This window comes from Salvia miltiorrhiza, chromosome 2 (assembly GCF_028751815.1).
Source record: "Salvia miltiorrhiza cultivar Shanhuang (shh) chromosome 2, IMPLAD_Smil_shh, whole genome shotgun sequence".
Lineage (NCBI taxonomy): Eukaryota > Viridiplantae > Streptophyta > Magnoliopsida > Lamiales > Lamiaceae > Salvia > Salvia miltiorrhiza.
Window position 1 is genome coordinate 62,753,293 of NC_080388.1, and position 21,949 is coordinate 62,775,241.

General features: G+C 35.9%; 2 protein-coding genes across 2 annotated transcripts; both read right to left on the reverse strand.

Moving 5' to 3' along the window:
* Nucleotides 1-3,344: 3,344 nt before the first annotated feature.
* LOC131010978 (catalase) lies at nt 3,345-6,912 on the reverse strand. Its single transcript, XM_057938700.1, has 8 exons — nt 6,694-6,912; nt 6,282-6,378; nt 5,573-5,850; nt 4,579-5,355; nt 4,233-4,322; nt 3,853-3,920; nt 3,673-3,766; nt 3,345-3,584 (listed from the first exon to the last, which is right to left on the reverse strand). Exons 1-8 carry the CDS (start codon nt 6,706-6,708, stop codon nt 3,525-3,527), a joined length of 1,479 nt encoding a protein of 492 aa, XP_057794683.1. The 5' UTR covers nt 6,709-6,912; the 3' UTR covers nt 3,345-3,524.
* A 2,720-nt stretch (nt 6,913-9,632) lies between these two features.
* On the reverse strand, nt 9,633-19,909 carry LOC131010979 (uncharacterized). Its single transcript, XM_057938701.1, has 39 exons — nt 19,616-19,909; nt 19,425-19,501; nt 18,636-18,735; nt 18,374-18,481; nt 17,940-18,056; nt 17,555-17,705; nt 17,209-17,456; nt 16,919-17,107; nt 16,608-16,684; nt 16,387-16,504; nt 16,208-16,291; nt 16,034-16,129; nt 15,818-15,919; nt 15,606-15,674; nt 15,418-15,513; nt 15,236-15,343; nt 14,879-14,992; nt 14,626-14,709; nt 14,393-14,521; nt 14,059-14,257; nt 13,835-13,978; nt 13,702-13,745; nt 13,509-13,592; nt 13,328-13,396; nt 13,163-13,239; nt 12,856-12,925; nt 12,466-12,615; nt 12,178-12,243; nt 11,834-11,978; nt 11,675-11,739; nt 11,537-11,602; nt 11,339-11,432; nt 11,136-11,172; nt 10,978-11,035; nt 10,789-10,899; nt 10,487-10,554; nt 10,347-10,413; nt 10,198-10,266; nt 9,633-10,072 (listed from the first exon to the last, which is right to left on the reverse strand). Exons 1-39 carry the CDS (start codon nt 19,661-19,663, stop codon nt 9,986-9,988), a joined length of 3,885 nt encoding a protein of 1,294 aa, XP_057794684.1. The 5' UTR covers nt 19,664-19,909; the 3' UTR covers nt 9,633-9,985.
* Between the last annotated feature and the right edge of the window lie 2,040 nt (nt 19,910-21,949).

The following is a 21,949-nucleotide window of genomic DNA, read 5'->3' on the forward strand; positions in this document are numbered from 1 at the left end:
GAAGATTCAAGAGCCAGTGAATATTTTTCAAAATTATATCTCTTTTATATAATTGGTTTGGTGAAAAGGGCAAAAATAAAGAAACTTTTTCACCATCTATCATGAGCATAATCAATTATCATTTATCAAAATAAAAATTCACACACCTTTTTACTACTCAAGATGTAGGATTTAAGGATACGGCCGTCAGCGACGCTCCGTAATGGAAATTCAATCCGAGATCTACACATAGTTACAAAAGATGTGCACATGTGTATTCTATCTTATCTTATGCTTTTTGGCTGCTAGTTGGAACATTAGATAGGATTGAATTAGATTAATTTTATGATATCTTATTTGTTCGGTTAAATGAATATGACTTGTGATTCAATCTTGAAACAATGTCACATAAGAATAGTCTTGACTTACGAGTCTTGGCTTATCCCATATAATAAAATTAATACCGGGCCAATTCAATCTCAAATAATTTCGGACTAATTTAATCTCGACAACTGAACATCCATGTATACTTCACTTAGTATGGTTCATACTATTATACTGAATAATCCCGATCGGTTGCTCAAATACCAGTGAGTACGACTTGTTTGGGAAAAAATGATTCATCAGATGATAAATTATACCTATTTGCACAAATACCACGATCGTATTTTCTGAATTCTTATGTAAGGAATTCTTTTTGTATATAATATGGATGATTTGATCTTTTCGACCTTGGTTCTATAGGCGCAAGTCAAAAAGTACATTATTTCATAGTTGACGACATGGTGAATTCAAATCGAAGCAATTGGATGTCCAACTCGGACCTTTCGCATTATTCACATTATCAGGTATGGTGATTCTGTTGCCAAATTAATACTTACTCCGTCCATAAATTGTTTGCTAAGGGGATGTGGCACGAGTTTTAAAAAACGTTACTTGTATATTTGGTGAGCAGAAGAGTCTCACAAATTAGAAAAAATAATGATAATTAATGGGATTATTTTTAAAATTGGTGGATCCACTAGTGACAATATGTGTAAATATATGATAATTGTAAGAGTGATAGTTAATGCAATTATTTTCAAAAATTGATTTGAAAGATGTTTCACGAACAAATGAAAAATGGAAAAATAAAAAGATTTTTCGTGGATGGAGGGAATATTTTTTTTGGATTATGAACGAAGATTCTTCTAATTGAATGCAATGTTCTGTTATTAACGGGAACACGATCGAGTGAACTTTTTACAACTCAAAAGCTAAACAAGAGAAGCTAAGAAAAAACTGAACTAAGAAAACAAACAAATTATAAATAACAAGGAGAAATGAAAAACATATTACAAAGAAATATTGACGTCGAGTCGAGATGGAACTCTTCTCGCAAGATTGACGTCGAGTCGAGATGGAACTCTTTCCGCAAGAAGATTATCGCCCCGGTAGTGCTCACGGTGTTGGCGAATCTCCCCCAAAGGTAAAACGGCGACGTCTTGTTGGATGTAGCACCACAATCCGACGAGCTCCGGCGAACGGAACAGGATCAAGAACTGAGCAATATGCAGTGAGAGAGAGCGAGGAAATGCAGATTTTCGTGGGATCCAATGCAATGCATCTAGTCTTCTATTTATAGGCATCTCAACCTTTTGAATTTGTTGTTACAAATTGATTCTGCATCAATGGCATAAATCAAATTTGTGCAGTTTCGAAAACTGCTACTGCTTGGAGAAACTGTTCTGCTTCACTGCAGACATGGACTGACCCGGATGGGCTTCTCAAGGCCGGAAGGATTGAGCTTCGCGGGTTGGGCTGTTACAAAATACAATCGGGCCAAAAATAATAAGTCCAACAAGCCCAAAGGCATTTTATCCAAAAAATTATATAATTTGAACGCAAACACCAATTGCCTAGATCCAAGTCCTTGGCCCGTACTCGTTCGGCGGCGCGTGTGTGTGTGCGCGCGAGGCCAAGACCTTCATCCAAGCCCACTAGCAAGCCACAAGTTATTAGCTCTTTGTGTTTAGCTATTCTTATAATAGGTATAAACATATATCTATATATATTTTAAAATTAAAAAAAAAAAAATTGGGAGGGGGCTCTAGCCCCCCTGGCTCCGTCCCTGTATATGGAGAAGATCGAATGAGAATAGACAAATGTGGTGAGAATGGAGAATAATTGCATAAGCCAATATATATGTTGCATAAGTTGCTTGTAATGACTGCATAACAAAATTCAATTAATTAGATAAAATTTTCGCTTCCTCCAGAATTCGAACCCAGGTAAAAAATTTATGCAATATTATACTGCAACTTATGCAATACTATATACTGACTTATGCAATCATTCTCATTTTCACGCAAGATAACATTCTCAGTATAATTGTCCTTATATATATATACACATAGGGCTGTAAACGAGCCAAGCTACTCGTGAGCTATTCGACGTTCGACTCGATAAAAGCTCGTTCGATAATTTAATGAACAGCTCGTTTAGCTAAACAAGCCAAGCTTGAGCATGACGATGCTCGGCTTGTTAGCTCGTGAAGTGATTTATCTTAAAAACATAAGATTATTCATTAAATGTCTTACTATATTTTATACTATATGTAGTAATATTTGAATTAAGTATCTAATTAACATCATTTATTTACAAGAAAATAGTAAATATATTACTCCCTCCGTCCCTGAAATGGCTTCCTCTTTGGGGACGGCACGGGTTTTAATAAAAAGTTGTAAAGTGTATTGATAATGGAGAAAAAATGATATAATTATTATTGGAAGTTGTGAAAAGTGTTATAATTAGTATTGGGAGTGGTGAAAAGTGAAAAGTAAGAATAAATAAAGTATTATTAGTGGTGGGGTAGGTTTCCAAAAATGGAAAAAAAGAAAGAGGAAGTTATTTGGGGGACGTCCCAAAATAGAAAAAGATGAAGTTATTTTAGGGACGGAGGGAGTATATTTTTGTGAATAAAATATATTTGAAAATTAACCTATGTATTAGGAAAATAACTAAAATTTTAAATAAAAATTTAAATTTAAAAAGCTCGATTAGGCTCGGCACTGTATTCGACTCGATTAAAACTCGATCGATAATTAATCAAACAGCTCGATTAGCTAAACGAGCCAAGCTTGAACAAGACACTATTCGGCTCGGCTCGATTACACCCCCATCGACTCCCTTCAAATATGAATATGTTGAGAAATAAATACCCATGCTCAGGAAAATTTGCAGAAGCTGTCTAGGTTTTTACTTTACGCATTTTTTCTTCTCTCTAAAAGAATGGAACAAGTATTTCATCCTATGAAATATGATTAGAGAGATCAAAACATACCGAATGCTTCAACCACATAAACAAGTAACCATAAAAACAGCAGTAACAATTTATGAACCATTTATTAATATCACAACATGTCATGGTTGGTTTATGACACCACAAAGAGAATTCCGAGTTCACTACATAACAGAACAAACTAATCCATGACAACCAACTTTTATATTTTTCAAGTCCTACCATCTCTTCCTCAAATAATTCAAGAACATCCTCTTCACCTTCTTCACATCATTGGCCTAACATTGAGATGAGATGCGAGCTTCTGGCCGAGAGACTTGTCAGCCTGTAGTCGAGTCGAGCAACTGTGAGTTTCTGCTTCATGTTGAGCACAAAGGTAAAACAAGATGAGAGGGCGGGGTGCAAAGCCATACCTGAGACCAGTACGAAACCCAGATGCTTCGGATTTCGTGGGTGAGACGGGGGTCGGACAAGGCATCAACCCATCTTTTGATAAATCTCTCCTGCCTGAAGGAGAAACGAGGAACAAAGAAATGAGCTCTCATGTATTCACTATACTTTTCGAGTTTAAAAGAGGATGTGAAGTGATATACCTGTCTGGTGCGAAAGAACGGTATCTCTCACCGGGTTGCTTGAAGTTGTTCTCCTTCTCAATGACGCTCTGCATCGATGAATGAAGCATCATTGTAGGATCAAAAAAGAAATGCTTTGTAATTCAGTGAAAGGAACACTTCTAAATGAATACTGGCGCTTCAGAGATAGACTACAAACTACAAAGACTCATGACTCTCTACTAGGTATTGTGACATTTTACATGTAAATGACTCCCAACAATGCATGCACATAATACTCTTTATTTTGAGAAGTTGAACTTGAAACCAAGCCCCCAACATAAATATGAAAATCATAATCTAAATCTTTAACTTGCATAAATTCTACCATGATTTCATCTTAGACACACTGAAATGCATACCTTCTCACGCTTCCCTGTCAACACCACAGGAGGGATGGGGTACGTCTCAGCATGACGGGTTGGATCATACCTGGATGGGAAATAGTTCACCTGGAAAAGCAGAACCATCTAATTAAAGCATGAAGTAAAATTGCAGAAGAAATCAAATTAAGGGTAATTTATGACATGCCAAGAACACGAAAGGTATCCAAAAGCCTACAATCTCTTTAATATGTGAATGGAGATATTGTAGACTCAGTTTATTTAACTGTGTAATGATGTTTGTGAAGAAAGCTTAATAAGTAAATGCCTATAAGAGATGCTTTTATGAACTCTGCGTGCTGAAGAGTATATAGGAGCATAATACCTCCTCGTCCCTATGCATGAAGTTCATGAAACCTTCATGGTGATTGTTGTGATGGGCAGTCTTGGGAGCATTAGGTGGGAGCATCAGATAGTTTGGTCCAAGTCGGTGCCTCTGAGTATCAGAATAAGAAAAGATCCGGGTTTGGAGCAGCTTGTCATCAGAATAGTAAACCCCAGGGACAACCAGAGAAGGGCAGAATGCAAGTTGTTCATTCTCAGCAAAGAAGTTGTCAATGTTCTTATTCAACACCAAACGGCCAACAGGTTGCAGGGGAATGATGTCCTCAGGCCAAGTCTTTGTAACATCCAGTGGGTCAAAGTCAAATCTATCTTCAATATCCGGATCTATAGTCTGAATAAAAAATTTCCACTCGGGATAATTGCCTGCTGCAATCGAGTCATAAAGATCCTGTGTGGCATGGCTGTGATTGGTGCCTCCAACCTTAACAGCCTCGTCCTCCAACAGGCACTTCACTCCACAAGTAGGCTTCCAATGGAACTTCACATAGTTTACTTTCCCAGCCTTGTTGATCAGAGTATAGGTATTTACACCCGAGCCATCCATATGCCTGTAATCTTGTGGAACACCCAAATCATCAAAGAGGAACGTGAACATATGCAAACTCTCAGGATGGTGAGAAAAAAAATCCAAGATTCTCCAGTTCTCTTGAATGTGGGACTTTGGGTTGGGTTTCAACGCATGAACCATATCAGGAAATTTCATTCCATCCCGGACAAAGAAGACGGGAAAGTTGTTTCCCACCATATCAAAGTTCCCCTAAAATAATGAAAAAGGAACAGACAAAATTAGGCATGTAACTAAGCCAGAAGTAACAAATCTTTTACTTCTTTATCTGCAATTAAGAAAGCCATTATGGAAAAATCACAGATATTTAGATAAGCAAAAATGCATAAAATTGATAATAGAACTCATTTGTTTGAATGAGAACCTTCTCATACAATTAACAAATTGAGTAGTGTGAGACCATTTTTACCTCTCTTGTGTAGAACTTAACGGCAAATCCTCTGGGGTCCCTAAGAGTTTCAGGGCTACCACGCTCATGGATAACAGTGGAGAAACGGACAATAACAGGTGTTTGAACTCCGGGGGCTCTAAGGAAATCAGCACAAGTAAGGTGAGTGATATCATGAGTGACCTCGAAAAATCCCTTGGCACTGGCACCTCTGGCATGGACAACACGTTCTGGGATCCTCTCACGGTCGAAGTTAGCAAGTTTCTCCACCAAATGATAATCTTCAAGCAGGATTGGACCTGTCACAAAGACAATATTCATCAGTACCCTTATATCACAAAGTGTTAAGCCCCATTCAACTTAAGGCAGATAAATCGCAGATAAGTATATTTCACTTCTATCCTCAATCCTTACAATTACGGAAAGTATAGAGGAAAATAGCATAACTGAGAATTAAGTCAACAGAATCAAGAGAGAGACCAACTGCTCTTGACTGGACTCTTCAGGCACAAAACCTTAACAAACATATCACAGATTAACATTCCATATCCCTCGCAGCAGAAAATACACACTCTTTTTTCACACCTTAATCTAAAACTAAAGAACATAAATCCAGCAACAAAACAGCACATCGATTGAAAATCTTCACTATCTACCGGTAAAAGGTGCAGAATTCAGATGATGCATGCATCTCACTTCGACTGAGAAAAGAGGAAACATAGAAATATACCTCTACTCCCAACAGTCAAAGAGTTGTTGTTGTTCCAAACTGGAGCTCCAGAATTCGTGGTCATAAAAGATGAATTGAAAGCACTCGACGGACGGTACTGCACCATCACCAAATAGTCAAACATCAAAACACACACAAACAATAAAACATACATCCGGAGCTAAACTCAAGCACTACAATCCAACTTCTCTCAAATAAACGCAGCCAGAATCCAAACAGAAATTAAATCAATTCACAGAAGTATCTCGAACAAGATAGAGCAGATTAAAAATTAAGCAAACAAGTCACCTAAATTTGATAAAGCCTACCAATCACGTAGCCTCGAAATTATCGACATAAAAAAACGACGCATTAATTCAATCAAACAACACGAAGATAAACACTAATCAATCAAAAACTCAGAAATCCGTACCCTGTAAGGATCCATTTCTAGAGCGAGAAGATAGAGAAGTCAGAAGGAATTTCACGAGAGCTTTGTTCGAAAATGGGAGTTTAGCGGCTTTAAAATAGAAAAAACTGATTATTTATAGTATATACAAAGTGGTAGGGACCTCCTTTTTATTATTTAATTATTTTACTTATTTATAGATTTTGTTCTTTATTTTTCGTGGCTCGCATTTCTATTTTCTATACTTCGGAAATATTATCCTTTCGAATATATTTAATTTCATGAGTTTTTTAATATCGTATGCTATTTTGTTATCATTGGATTATGTTTTGTCAATTTGCAGTCATTCTTAATTTTAATTATATTAATTGATTCTTCCAATGTAGCGAGGTTATGGATAGAGTTTACTTTTTTTTTTTGAATTTTTGCAAAATAGTCATGAACAATTTTAAATTTATAATTTTAACATAACTTTTAAAATGTAACAAATTAAATTATCATTTTTTCAATTCTTACAATTTCGTCTTCTCCATTTTTTTTTCAACCTTTAGTATTCTGAGCTGAAGCCTACATGATATAGTAAAGACGACACGTTTTAGTGTGTCTAAACGATATCATTTCGTACGATTTTAATCATAAATTTCCTCAAATTCTACAACTACACCCTAAATTCTAATATTTGCAAAGAGTAAGCAAGAGTTTCTTCCTTCTTTGTGATTTTCATTCGCACCCTAAATTTTGTTCGCTTAGCAAAGCGATGTCAACAAACTCGAACAGTTCACATAGCATAGCAATGTGTCAATTGTAGGCATCAGATTCTAACTCGATTCGATGATCGATTTGCCTCGATCAACAAACTCGAGCAGTTCACATAGCATAGTAATGTCTCATTCATAAACATCAGATTCTAGCTCGATTCGATGATCGATTTGCCCCGATCACAAAATCGAGATCGAGTTTGAGACTTCAACCACGGTGATGCTTTGTCTCGTTTCAAGCTCACAACAAAAGTCCCTCCACAATTCAAGCTCACGTTTGTGTTGTTTCTTTGGATTTGGATTAAATGCGTGAAACTATGGATTGGATTTGTGAAATCCGTGAATTAAGTCCCTCCACTATGGTTTGATGGCAAAAGAATAAAAAGAAAAGAATTAAGTTTTGTTTACGAGCGTTCTCAACAAAAAAAAAAAAAAAGTTTTTTATGAGCAACAAAAGAAGAACACGTTTTTAATTGTGTGAATTTATATGAAAGCACGTTTTCAGCAATTAAATTGAGAACGGCGTCCTAATATGAGTATTATTTGGCCAACTAACCAACGTAAGCTGCTAATTCAACAATTTATCGATCGAAAAGAAATTGAGAATACAAAATTACAAAAATTAAAAAAATAATAATTTAATTCGTCACACTATAAAAATCACGTTAAATTTATAAATTCGAAATTATTCGTAATTTTATTTGCGAAAATTCATTATTTTTTTAACATTATGTAACCAACATTATTGAAGAGCTTTTTCTTGCCACCTAAACGGACCTAAAACTACCGTCACATTTATTAAAGTTGTCTGCGTTTTACTTTAAATCAATTAACCTAACTAATTACTGTTTATAATAAATAAAATGTCATAGGATAATAAAGAATACGAAATGCAATTCCGATAACTTTTTTTTTTTTTTTTTGAGGTAAGGAAATAATTTGTTTTTAATGGCAAAATGTAGGCTAATAAGGTTATTTTATGTGGCAAAGAATTTGATGTAGAAATAAAATATAAAATATAAAATATAAAATATAAAATAATATTGATAAAAATATAAAAATTAGTAGTATTAAATGGGGACGTGATGAAGCCAAATTAGTTGTTCCTTATCCAAGTTTTTGTAGTTTATCTGGAGGTACTGTGTGGCGGTAACCATCTCCACCGTTTGGATCTCGCCACGTGCCAACTTCATAGAAATGTGTGCTCCAGATAAAAAACAGAAAGAGGCAGTTATTTATTTTGGCTTTATCGCCCATATTTCACATTGGGCCCACAACATTTATTTTTTGTCATTTTAAGTCGGGTAATTACATTTACTTGTACCAATTTCCCACACATTTGAAGTTTTTAAAACGTGAAAATAATTTTACTTTTCAACTTATTTTAAATATCCTCAATTTCTTCATGTCATCAAAGAGTTGATATATCGTGTGACACTAGTAAATCGAATATACAGAGGTCGTGCAACTGTATTTTAGCTACATTTATATCGGTTTCAATAACAAAAAAAATAAAAATACATTTACAACAAACTGAAAGGTGGTGAAATCAATATTTTAAAAATTGAGGCAAAGTTACAAAATGAGTGTGAATTTATGGGTCAATTTAAAATTAACTCTTTGTAATTTCATAATTTCTTTTACCATAAGAAAAAAGTTTTATAATTTCACATTTTAGGCTCATTATTTAAAATGTTGGATTTCTAGAACCCTATTTTCCTATTGACGCAGATATATCATTGTCACAATAAAATATTTAGGGAAAATGTACTACCAACTACCTACTTATCAACCCCTTTTATTTTTCTTTTTCTTGTGTTGTTATTTTATATCTACAAGCAATCTCATTTAATAAATACATTTGGACAGTATATGGTGTGAAACCAAAAATATTCCTTCCAAAAAAAGGATATTGGACAGTTTTCAGAATTTTATCAAGAATTGGTTGTCAAATTGTACACATAGCAATACAAATAACCACATGAAAATTGAACGTTGCTGACATTTATTCAAAATAATTTTGGTAATTTCTTCTACTACCGACCACAAATCACTAAATTCTTTTTATTAATGTCCAGCAATCCCATATTTGTAGATTATTTTCTCTCCTCCAAGACTTTATTCGTATTTTCCTCCAAAATCTTGAATAAAAATAAATCCCAAATGGTATTAGACTAGATACATCATTTTGCAAATAACAAATTCATTTCAACCATACATGTCCAATTTGTATAAATAATAGTAAAATAGATCCATCCGTTTTTGCTATTACATGGTTCGTGTAGTTACAACTTACAAGGGTACATAAGACTTTTTTCACTGCAAAATTTTGCATAATGCAACCCAAGGTTAGAGAGAGTTGTTTCTTCTCTTCCCTTTACTCCAAAGCTACAATGTAAATCAGCTTTACAATTGAACAAACACTAGCTATTTGTACATGGAAAATTAGCCACCTATAGATACTTTTTTCCCACCAAAAACAAAACTACTAGAAATAAAATTAATAAACCTCGTACCCTACCAAAAAAGAAAAACGCATGCATTCGACGTTGTTAAGGTTAAAAGTGCGACGATGTCGACGGCCGGTCTTCTTGCTTCTCTATAAGCACGCATCTCGACGGCGGACCAAACATGCTCAAAATCACCTGCGAAACACGTGCGCCGCCGCCGGTCATCGCTCCGGTTCCGCAAAAAATCATTTTTATTTATTTATTTAGTGTGTGTGTGTGTGTGTTTGGATATAGGAAGGAATGTAGGAAGTAGTTCTTACGGGTAAAAAGACGAGGCCATGCAAGAAGCCAAGAAGCACCAAAGCAAGATACATTTTGAAGTAGTAAACCTGCAAAAACCCACACACAAGAGGCGTTAGAAGTAGAACCCAAAATGAAGCCTCTCACTCTAACATCGAACATCACCAACCACAAAAACTTCTGTCCTCGAGAAGCAAAGAACCAGCACTCCGACTAGCTTCGTCAGCGTGATTCCGCTGCAACCGAGAGGTTTATAAGCACTAGGATAGTTGAAAAGGTCATCCGGATCGAAAAATGGAGGATTCAAACCTGAATACGGACGCCCCCATCGTGGTGAGAGCTTCTTTCATCCGTTGATTCCTATCTCCACTCGTCACCTGAAATGAACGAGTTGTTGCACGAATGTTAGCACACGAAGCCATCCATCTTTTTTCTTTCGTTTCACGCGCGCCACAGAGGAGTTACCAAATACTACTAATCTTTTAATCTTGTCAAAACTATCTTTAGATTTGGAAGACTGATGATAGTGTCTTCATTTTATTTCATAAAATGATTGATTACAATGTTAAATAAGCATAATTTATGTTTGTACGTAAGAAGAGAAATCGTACCAAGAAAGCATGAGTAATATGCACACAGAACTCCACAGCGATGCCCACGGACATCACGAGGTTTACAACCGACAATGCGTTCAGCTGGATATCTAGGATTGCCATTATGCCCTGAAGACGCCGTTTAAGAGAGAAAACGAGTAAGAACATGAAAGGGTACCTAACCGTGCAATGACAGAAAGAACGTACCAGAAGATCGACGATGATCATTGACAGAACAAGTAGAATTATCGCAGAAGTCCACAAGCTGAACACAGAAAGGAAAGCAAAAAATGAATTGAGTAAATCGCAATTGTTTTGCTGAAAGATAGGAGGTTTCTTTATATCAACAAGAGTTTAAGACTAACCTGCACGTGATGACCAAGCAGACGACGAAGACAGCAGCTGTTAACCACAAGAAAAATTGATGTGTGAGAGACGGCTCAGAAGAGAATTGGGAGAAATCTTGTTTCTTCTCTTTTCAAATATCAAGATTTCGAGGACTAATTAGAATCAACAAATCAATATACAAGTGCATTTGTAAAATTGATCGAAAAGCAAAAAAACTAACCGATAGCTATAGCTAGATTGACCAGTGCTGTCTTCCATATATTAAGGTACTGCTCGAAGAACATATAAAACACAGCATATGGGAAGACATCAATCTGCAGCAGAGTGAATAAACGTCAGCCAAAAGTTCAAATGGCCCTCGACAGATCAAAGTGCTCACAAGAGGCCAACGAGGGGAGAGGTATGGAGGTAATTTTACCTTCAAAGAATGAGACATCTTTGCACTAAAATCTCGTGCAGCCCTCATTGAGTTGACATAGTCAGCCTGAAGACGTAAAATATTTACAATCGACCGGAATGAAGAAACCACAAGAAAAGGTTAAGGAACAAAGTATACCTGTTTATTAAGGGGTGTGTGATATGTCCTAAATGCCGATGCTTGAATGATTTCGTTCTCGTAGCCTAATGACATAGAGAAATATCTTCATCAATTTTAGAGAGAGAGAGTGGCTTTAGTATAAAAGCGTTTAAGATTGCGTAAATATAAATATTATACCACTGAGCTCAACATTGCTTGTATATGCTCCATTTCCACCTTTGGCACAATCAGCGGAGGGCAAAGCATTGAGGAACCATGGAAGCTTTTCCCTAAATTGTGCAGTTGATGGACGGCCATTTTGCAACTCCGAGTGACGGAAACACTGAAAATTTGTTATATTCATCATTTGCTACAGTTCAATCTCCATTATCCAGTTTCAAATTTTCGAGGAAATTAAAAACTATTTCTTGGTGTCAAGGTTGGCATTGACGCATGGAAACATCATACTTGTAGACAAAGAACACTTTTGTTAATTAAATAACAAGGTAAAAAGCCCACGAGGGTGAAGAGGATTATGTTACCGTTGTACAGTCCGCACACACTGAGCTGAGCCCACAACTACCACCATTTGATGCGCAACACGGAGGCTGAAAAACATTTCAGAAAAACTGCAATTTTAGTATATGTTTGGCGAAAATATAAATAATGAGAGAGAGAGCAGAATCATCACGCAGATTCAGACAGTGATCTATAACTGATAAGGAAAAACCTCAAAAGAATTCAAACACAAAGCAATTCCCAGCAAATAGTTCAAACATTTATTTTGAAAATACAATTTTAAAAAAATTAAAAATGAGTATATGGCAGACCTGATCATCAGGAGGACAATAGCTTGCATTAGTGAATTTCCTACAACATCCAAAAGCTTCAGGAGACATCCAAACAAGAAAGTCGTCGAGCCATGAAGCTGCTGGTTTAGCTATGTAACTTGATTCTGGCACTAACGAAGCTCGAGCTATCTGCGTGATTCAGGAAGTATAGAACAACAATTTCAGATGGAAACTAAATCTATGCAGGTGTCTAATATACGAATAAATTTATGATCCAGGTCCATGCCAATAACTGTAATTTATTCTACGAATATCAATTTTTGTATATATACTCAAAAGAATGTCTGGGATGAGATTCAAAGGATGAAGCACTCGTGCAACTCGTTGAAGGGCCCAAAGTTTATGAACTTCTTAATAACATTGTGTTACCTCATTTAGAAGAGAGTTAGAATCACACTGGCTGATGGAACAGAGTTGGTTAGTCTGTCTCGATTCTGAACTGAGGAAATGAAAAAAAATGAGCATGATAAGAAATCTGTTATGTTGATGAGAGGTGAGCCTTAAAATAAAGTAAATTTGAAGTCATAGCATAAAGTAACAGTTTCATAAGCAAAAACTGCAGTTTTTGGCACCAAGTTGAAAATGAATTTACAGAAAGAGGCAGAAAATTAAGATGAAAATGAATTTGTAGTAAACATATATCAATATAGGGGTTTGGGTAGTCAAACCAAGCTACCTGTAATTGTAGTCTTTCACTACAAAGTAGAGTGGAGGACCGATTTTGAGATAGTCCGTGATATTATTAAAGTAACCCTGCAGTAAAAGAAAAACTGCGTGTGAAGTTCGAGAAGGATGACCAAAGAGACGCAACCGTAGAACAGAAATGTTGATTTTCGAATACCTGAAGATATGAGTCTCTAGGAAGAACAATTTGCTGTTCTAAACCAGGTTGTATTCTCGAACATAATGCCTTCACACGACAATAAAGGAAAGTTTTTCTTTTAGGAGATGAGTGAAGTAACTGCTACAATATCCGAAGATATCATTAAGAGATAAGCAAGAGTTGTATGTGAACAACTTACTATGCTTGCCAATGTAAATGCGCCAAAAGTGCAGATGACCAGTAGTTTAACACCCCAAAGGTTAAGAATCGGAGCATGAATTTCCTAGACGGGAAAAATCACTAGTTATTAATAAGCAAAGTTAATGAACAAATGCAGCTATCAGAAAGAAATAGTTGTTTCATTAGACAAGAGCAGTAAATCTATCTTGTACCTTCATATATCTGACTAGCAGTCCTGGTTTCTGCTGATTACCACCTGCAATTTCGGAAAAACTTCATTTTAACTATATGCATAGAATAAGAGAGCATAGTAGCCTGTTGCCAAATGGTGGTACGAAATGATACCTTTCTCCAGTTCCACATTTGAACCAGATGTCTTAATACACGGAAAACAGTCGATTCTATTATCCTCGGCTCTCAGGAAGTCGAAAACAATTAAGGCAACGAACGCAGTAACTTGAAGAAGGAAATCCAAAAGAACAGCCAATGCTGCACATAAAACATGCACGTAAGTTAAATGAACTTTGAAAAGGGGGGAAGATCAATATTTAAATGGTGGATTTTCTGACCTGCAAACATTGAAAAGACGCGGCAAGCTGGCATAGGAATGAAACTTCCAACTGCAAAGGCCAAGACCTCAGACAGGCTAGCTAGTGTTATAGACGGCCCTACTTCTACTAGTGCGTTACTAATTCGCCCCTCTATCGGCAATTCTACTTGTTGTCTCTTTACGGCTTGAACCAGAATGCACATGTTGTCCACCCCAACCTGACCACCATGGAAAGAACCCATCAATTCATAGAGAGAAGAAATTAATCCGGTAATCAAAAGTAAGAAAGAAGGGCAAAATTTTTATATAATATAGAAACGGTGCAGTTATACAGCTAAACATATAGAACTTACAGCCAGAACGAGAAATGGGATGACTTCCATTATTATCAGTGTAGATTTTACTCCAACAGCACTGAAAAAACCAACTGATCCGAGCACAGAAAGCATGACGAGCAGAACGCCTGATAGACCTAGTAATATCTGTAGAGGCACTGTGCAATATTAACAAAGATACAATTTTACAAAATTGGTATTTGATACTTTAGGAATATGCATGCAATAAAGCCTTTTTCACAAAATTATACCTTAGAGGAGATATAATAAGATGAGAAACGTGGAGCATCTCCCAGAGTCAAGGATATATAAGCAAACATTACGAGATAGCTTATCTGAAACAAAACGACAAACATATAATAAGAATTTTATGACCGGAAAAACTTGAAACTAGGAGTGGAGTATGGTGTGTGTGTGTGTGTGTGTGTGTGTGTGTGTGTGTGAGAGAGAGAGAGAGAGAGAGAGAGAGAGAGAGAGAGAGAGAGAGGAAACTTATTCCCCTACCATGATAGTTATAGCATCTGCTGTGCTTTCTCTTTTCAGTTCTTCCTCGATAGAGCTCTCTGATGAAAATGCAAGTGTTAAATTTTTCGATTGGACCATAGGCAAGAGCTCCTCCTGATAAGAGAACTGATTTTAGTAACACAGGAACCCACTGGATAAAAAAATAGAAAAAAAAAGAGAGGCCCATAATCACATTAAAATAATTTATTTCGTCTTTGACATATAGAACCGAATCATATACAACTTCTTGATCTTCCAACATAGAATCCAAGTGTTAAGAACAAGCTAAAATGATCGCAATCACGAATGCTTTCACATTTCGGGGATTAGAAACGAAAAATTAGAACAAATCAGAACCTTTGCTAGCTGAATGAAAGCTTTCTCCCATGCCACTGCCCTCTTAGTATCATTCCCATCTTTGTTGACTTCGTTGTTCACGGGATATGTCACTATGAAAGCAGAAGCCTGTTTGGAACGAACGGTTGTGACCATATACTTCGTGCATGAAAATTTTTACTCACGAGAGGAGTAACATTTACCTCTGAATAGTTATTTCCGGAGAAACCACCAAGTGCTGTGCTTGGATCAAGTGGAGCCTTAAATGCACTAGCGCATGTATCGGCCGAGGTATAGTGCTAAAAGATGCAGACCACAAATAAGTTCCCAAAGCCAGAGAGAAACGAGACTTTGGATATTATATACAAGGGACGGAGCCCAGAAATAGTACCTGGAAACAGTATTCGACGTGATCTATACCCCCAAAGCTATCATAATTCTGGGCTTCCATCTTGAAATACTATAACAGAGAAAAACAGTTCCAAGTTATACAAAAGTTCAACTATCAAAACAAAAACAGGTGGTGTCTAAAGCTTCTCAACATAAGCAGATGAGAATGCCGTGTTATGCAAGGAAACTTGCGGATTCACGAAACTATTATACCTGAAGAACACTTTGAGTTGCACAATCCTTGCCGAGTGGCTTCATGCAAATATCAGTTAGAGATACCAACGAACCAGAATAATTAGCTCTGATCGCATCCACCTGTCATTATTAACAATTTATAATTCTCTACATAGCAACTACTGCTTCATGAGTGGAAAAACTGTTTGCGAAACCAAATTGCAAAAAGTTGGAGGAATGCCAAAGGGGGATTACCTTTTTCTGTATGTCAAACAACAAGTTGATATTGCTATCTGACACGATGCTCGGTGCTTTTCCATTCACAGTGTCCGGGATCGTTGCTATTATGAGCTGAATGTTTCAAAGTGAAAATTTTCTGTCTGTTAATACTTTCTGTCCAAGAAGCAGCATAGTTAACTATTGTAATACCTGCTCAATTCTGTAAAAAGGAGCAAGATGACTGTCGAAAAATTGTTTCTCTTTCGCAGCTCGACTTCCAGGGCCTACCCATAACTGGAAATAACAATTCAAATACTTTAGAATTTCAAACGGTCACACGGTATGCATTAGCAACTTAATTAAAGATAGTAGTTGGAGACTTATCGTACCTTCTCAGGCCTCGTCTCGACTTGGAAACGTATAAGACCCAAGCAAAGCACCAGAACAATACCGATTGACGAGCACAAAACAAGGACTGGATTTCTGGCAACCCATGTCCCGTATCTCCTGAAATAGACATCCCGCATCAACCAAGTCAATGAACCGTTTTTCAGAGAAAAATGTATTTTGCTGCAGTCGAAGGCTACAGTTGACTCAAATGAAAATTCACCTGTAAAACTTTGACATGTAGCCTTGCACGATTGAAAGTTGTACTCCACTGTTAATTTGAGGAACGTCCTCGAGCATCTGTATTTAAGAAAATTAAAACAATTCACTAAGGAATGTGGCATCGATAGTCACTAACAATATAATTATATAACCATTTAAAGAAACAGATTATTTGAAGATAGCTCTTGATTTGGCATAACAGCATCCAAAAAAGTGAGTGATGAAAGTACTAAAGAAAAATAACTGTAAATAGGAGGAAAGGCACCAACGAAAGATCAAATGCATCATTAAGAAGTTCGCACGGGCATGCACCTGCATAGGGACATTTTCATCCTTCTGACTGTTAATACGGCGAATAACACCGCCGTTTGGGATATTAATCAATGGTTTGGTTCTTGGCACGGGACTCCTTTTCCTTTTCCTGTGGAAGAAGCCCCATCCAAGAAACACAGAAACGAGTACAATGTATAATATTGTCATCCCAACCTCAATGCATTTTGCCTGCACATATCAAGAATGGGAAACACGTCATATTTGAGTGAGTTACATCACAGCAAGGAAATCTCTTGGTTCCCATCAGCGTCTAAAATAAAATTACTCACATTTAGAGACCCTATTCTCATTGAACAGGAACCTTTTTTGGGAGGAGTAGGAAGACCAGAACTCAAACAAGCTGCTGAGGAAGGACAGTCACCGCATGAACAGCCCAATGAAGTGTCGCCGCATGAATATGTGGACACATTCATAGGTGTCATTCCCATTGATTCTGGGGCAGCCGGCAAGAAATTTATAGCAAATGGTGATCCTGGTATACCAAGCCCCGCCCGTCTACCAATAAAGGCATACCACTCTGCCATACATAATCACGGGTCAGTAGACTCCCTTAGACGAAATAAATTTACAAAAAAAAAAAAGAAGATAATATAAGTTCGTAGAATGCAGCCTTACCTCGAAAATTTTTAGCACCAGCACCAATGAACTCCATGGCTCGAGTGTTCATGGTGCCAAATTTTACATCTTTGCAGGATTCATACAATCCCGAGCCAAAAGAATCAGTTATGTAATAGTCAATACCATTAACAGTCGAATTGTTACCAACCTGAAAAGAACACGTCAAAAAATGTTAAAGAAGCTCCTGAAAAAAGAGGTCCAAATGGTTGAAACCTTTTCCATTACTGTGCAGTATTAGAGAAAGGTAGCAAGGCTGTAAAGATGGACGAAACCCCAAATGATGCTAAACCCGATCGCTCTAAAAGTCAAAGTTGCTGGTTCAATTTATTGTCAAAAAGAATCATTTATCAAAATCACAAATGTTTTGAGTAGGATTACTGACCTTGGCAATAGAAGTCACATTGATAAACTGGCTCTGGTTCGGGGAACATGTAAGCTCGCAGAATAGGTTCAAGAAATTTCTCAAGCACGCTGGACAACCTACGAGAAAAGGAATAGCCTGCAGAAAGAGTATACTATGAGAATATAAGTTCATTTTTATAGGAAATTAGAAAGAAACACGAAGAGGAATTCGAGTGACATCGATAAAATTCACCAGTCATTAACAATAGAAAAGATGGTTCTATATAAAGCATCACCAATGATAACACATACACCTGCACATGAGCTTCCTTTAAATTCATAATTAGGCATTTTCATCAATAGCTATTTTACACGATAATGTGACTCTCATTGAAGTGCAAAACATTTGCAGACGAGTTATGTTCACTTCAACGGACTGAATTGTAAATGGAACAACAAAGCTGGATTTCTTACTTGCTGGACTTGCGTCCTTAAAGTGTTGAACTGCGCCTCTGTACAACATACGTTCCCAGTAATCGTAGGACACAAGCTCTGAATTTTTGCTGATAACAATTCATCGGGCTGTCATATCAAACAAAAATTCGAGTTCAAACATATTCAACTCACACATGCCATTGCTTCAAACATCAAGAAAACTAGAAAAACTATCAAAACCAATACAACTAAGCAATCAAAGAAGCATGAAGTTGACCGGATGAAGCCCGGCACCAATTACCTTGACTGCAGGGATGCCAACAGGGCAATTCAGCACTTTGCCATCACTACGAGCTCCACAAATGTCGTACATAGCACAGTATTCCTCCGAGTGGCTCTGTCTAAAAACAGTAACAAATTGTTTGATCATTGAATAAAGATGTTTTATATCTGTAGACCTAAAAAACAATCAACTGTGGAAACCAAGATTATGACTACAATACTCACATATCCGAATATATTCAACCTTTACTATTTATCACAAAACATTCTCTTAAACTCAATATGATTATTCGATTCAAGTAGACAAAGAGATGGTTGAATCAAAATAATAATATTTTTTTCAGAGGGAAATATGAATGTACTAACTATATCATGTGCCATCAACACACTAGATAAGGTTACCAAATTCGTGCATATGCAAAGAAAAATAAATAAATAAATAAGGCCATGAAAACTTAGCACTTAATTTGTTCAAAGAAAATCGAGAAAAGGGAAAAACCAAAAAACGGACATTCCTCCCAACTTTTTACCAAACACCTTTGATCTTGCTCCTACAATATTCCAAATAAAGACAAAACACAAACACACGCACACTGTGGCGGACACAGGTGAAGGGGACGGGGGCTTCGGCCCCCACCAAGCATTTTTTTTTTTAATTCTTATATAACCGTGGAATTATTGAAGTTTGAATTTTATCATAGTAAATTGTCTTCTAAAAATTTGGAACTCAAAAAATCCAGCCCCTATCAAGATACTGCAGAGGCACACAATTGTGAAGGTAAAAACTAGAGCTGACAAGAAGCAATACCCGCCACCGGCATTATCCGTCAAAAGAAGCCTCGCATCAGGCCGCTCCGAATCCACCACAGCCGCCACAAACAACACCTGCAAACAAAAAAAAGTCCCAACTAATTTTTTTTCCAGACATCATCAAACTACTGGATTCAGCAATAATTCCTTCCATTTTCAGCCTGAGAAACGAGCTCCCCGCCTACTCACCGTGAACGCCAGCAGACGCCGGAGTCCCCTCATACTCTCCCCCTCCATTGCAGCAGAAATGGAGCTCCAATCAAAGCCGGAATTCAATCACAGTAGAGAGAGAGAGAGAGAATTGGAGCTCTCAATTTAAGAGGAGAAATAGTTTGGAGTCAATGCAGAGAATGGTTGATCATCATAAATGGTGTGGCACCATCACCACAGGAATACGGGAGAGTTAGTATATATATATAAATGTGCAGAGACGTGTAGAGAGAGAGAGAGGGAGTGAGGGGGGAGTGTTCAGACTACAGAGTGAGAGAGAGCTTGTTCGCGAGTTTTAAGGAACAAAATCCGACAACAGAGTAAATAATTATTTTGTTGATCATGCGATTTGACGTAAATGCCCTTGCTTTCGGTTGTTAATGAACAAAACGTGTTCCCATTTCTCATGCCTACGTATATCATGAGTTTATCACATTTACTGCGGAAAAATGATTGTTTCAATAATTAATACACCTTGTATCAATTTTTCAAAAGATTGATTTGCCGAAAATTCGATAGCTAAATTATAGTACTAATTTTGCGTGGTCGAGCAAGATTTCGGTTATATGTGATTTCAGTTAGTATCAAGAAATAGTATACAATAATTCTTTTTTTTAAAGCAATAGTATATACGGTAGTTAATTAGTGTAATAATTATTCCAAATTTTCACATAATTATGAATTTATGACGTAATAATATCACGCTAATTAGTTGAAGCGACAAATAAATATTATCGTGACTAATAGAAGTAAAGTAACTTCCAACTACATCATTTATTATACTAATGTTCGCCTCAATATTAAATTGAATTAATTGACAGTCGTGTGAAAAATCAAAATAATTGAAATGTTGTGTATTTGAAAATATAATTTTTATCTATGTACAAATTTAAAATTTTGTACAAAATTATGTATTTTTAGGTACAATTACTTTGTCATTATTATTATTGTTATTATTATTATTAGTAAAAGATGAATTTTTATAACTCAACTAGCATAAAAAAAAAAAAAAAAGCAATTTTCGAAAGCTATGGGGCCAATCCTCGTAGGGAATATTTTTGCTAAAATAGGTAGAGCATGAGCCGTTTGGTTTGCTTCACAAACCAAACAATTAAACTTTTAGCACAAGATTAATACCAACGGTGAAATATTTTCTGGATCTTTCACTTCCACACACCGTGGTCTCATTTAGTCAAATTTGAAATGAATGTTTATAGTCTTCAAAGTGGAGTAGTATTTTTGGGATTTTGAAAGTTCACACATTATTTTTTGGCTAAAACAAAGAAAAAAGTACAAATAACCTGACATTTTTCGCTTTATTTGAATCGGTAGATAAATCTATATATATATATATATATATATATATATATATATATATATATGAAACATCAGTTTCTAACGGCTCTTTTTTTGCGCCAATTTTTCTTTCTCATCTATCACCTATTTTATCACACTTTCTCTCTCATATCTCCTTCATCTACACGTTCTCTCACCCATTTTAACATCCATATTAGTATTTGATTAAATATGATTTCCATGAATTTTTCTCTCACTTCACCTTTTTTTGTTCTTTTCTAAAAATCATCAAATTCGATTAATAAAAAATATTCAATATGGATCTTAAACTAAAGATCATGACAAGATCTTTAATTTTGATGTAAAATTTATATATATAAAAAATTAACTCGAAAAAGTTAAATCATTTGAAATCATAAAAATCATTTTTTATCTCTCATCTCTCCTCTCTCCTCTCTACTCTCTCCACTCTTCTTTTTTCTTTCTTTCAATATAATGTTACGACTTTTTATCTTTATTCTTTTTTTATACGTAACTTTGTTTTATTTTTATTATATTAGCTCAATTTAAAGTTCTTTAATTTAAGTAATTAATTGGAAATTGTTATTTATGAAAATAAATCCTATCTCTTTTTGAAAAATCAATTTTTTGGAAACTTTATTTATAAAATTTGTATTTAAACGGATAAATTTACATATTTGTACTCATTATTAATTAAAATTAAATATTTCAAATATTGAAAATTAAAAATTCATATGCTTTCATATTCATATTTTTTATTAAGTAATTGATGTGAATTATTTCACTTTTAAACAAATGATTTACATTTACTTATATTTTAATTATACTCCCTCCGTCCACGAAATGAGTACCCATTTGTGGACGGCACGGGTTTTAAGAAATGTATGGAGTGTAGTGTGAATAGTTTAAGGGTCCCATTTTTTGAGTGTATTAATTAAAGAGATATGTGGGGTACATTTGCCAAAAAGGGAAATGGGTACTCATTTCGTGGACGGA

Bases quoted from the DNA above. Each gene is read 5' to 3' on its own strand.
- LOC131010978 (XM_057938700.1), bottom strand. The intron at 5,851-6,281 runs GTATATTTCTAT...TCTTTGTGACAG, and splicing joins TTTGACTGTTGGGAGTAGAG to GTCCAATCCTGCTTGAAGAT. The intron at 5,356-5,572 runs GTAAAAATGGTC...TCATTATTTTAG, and splicing joins TTAAGTTCTACACAAGAGAG to GGGAACTTTGATATGGTGGG.
- LOC131010979 (XM_057938701.1), bottom strand. From the start codon at position 19,663: ATGGAGGGGGAGAGTATGAGGGGACTCCGGCGTCTGCTGGCGTTCACG. The intron at 14,993-15,235 runs GTTCTGATTTGT...TTCTCTTATCAG, and splicing joins CTTTCATTCAGCTAGCAAAG to GAGGAGCTCTTGCCTATGGT. The intron at 11,979-12,177 runs GTAACATAATCC...ACAAATTTTCAG, and splicing joins TGTGTGCGGACTGTACAACG to TGTTTCCGTCACTCGGAGTT.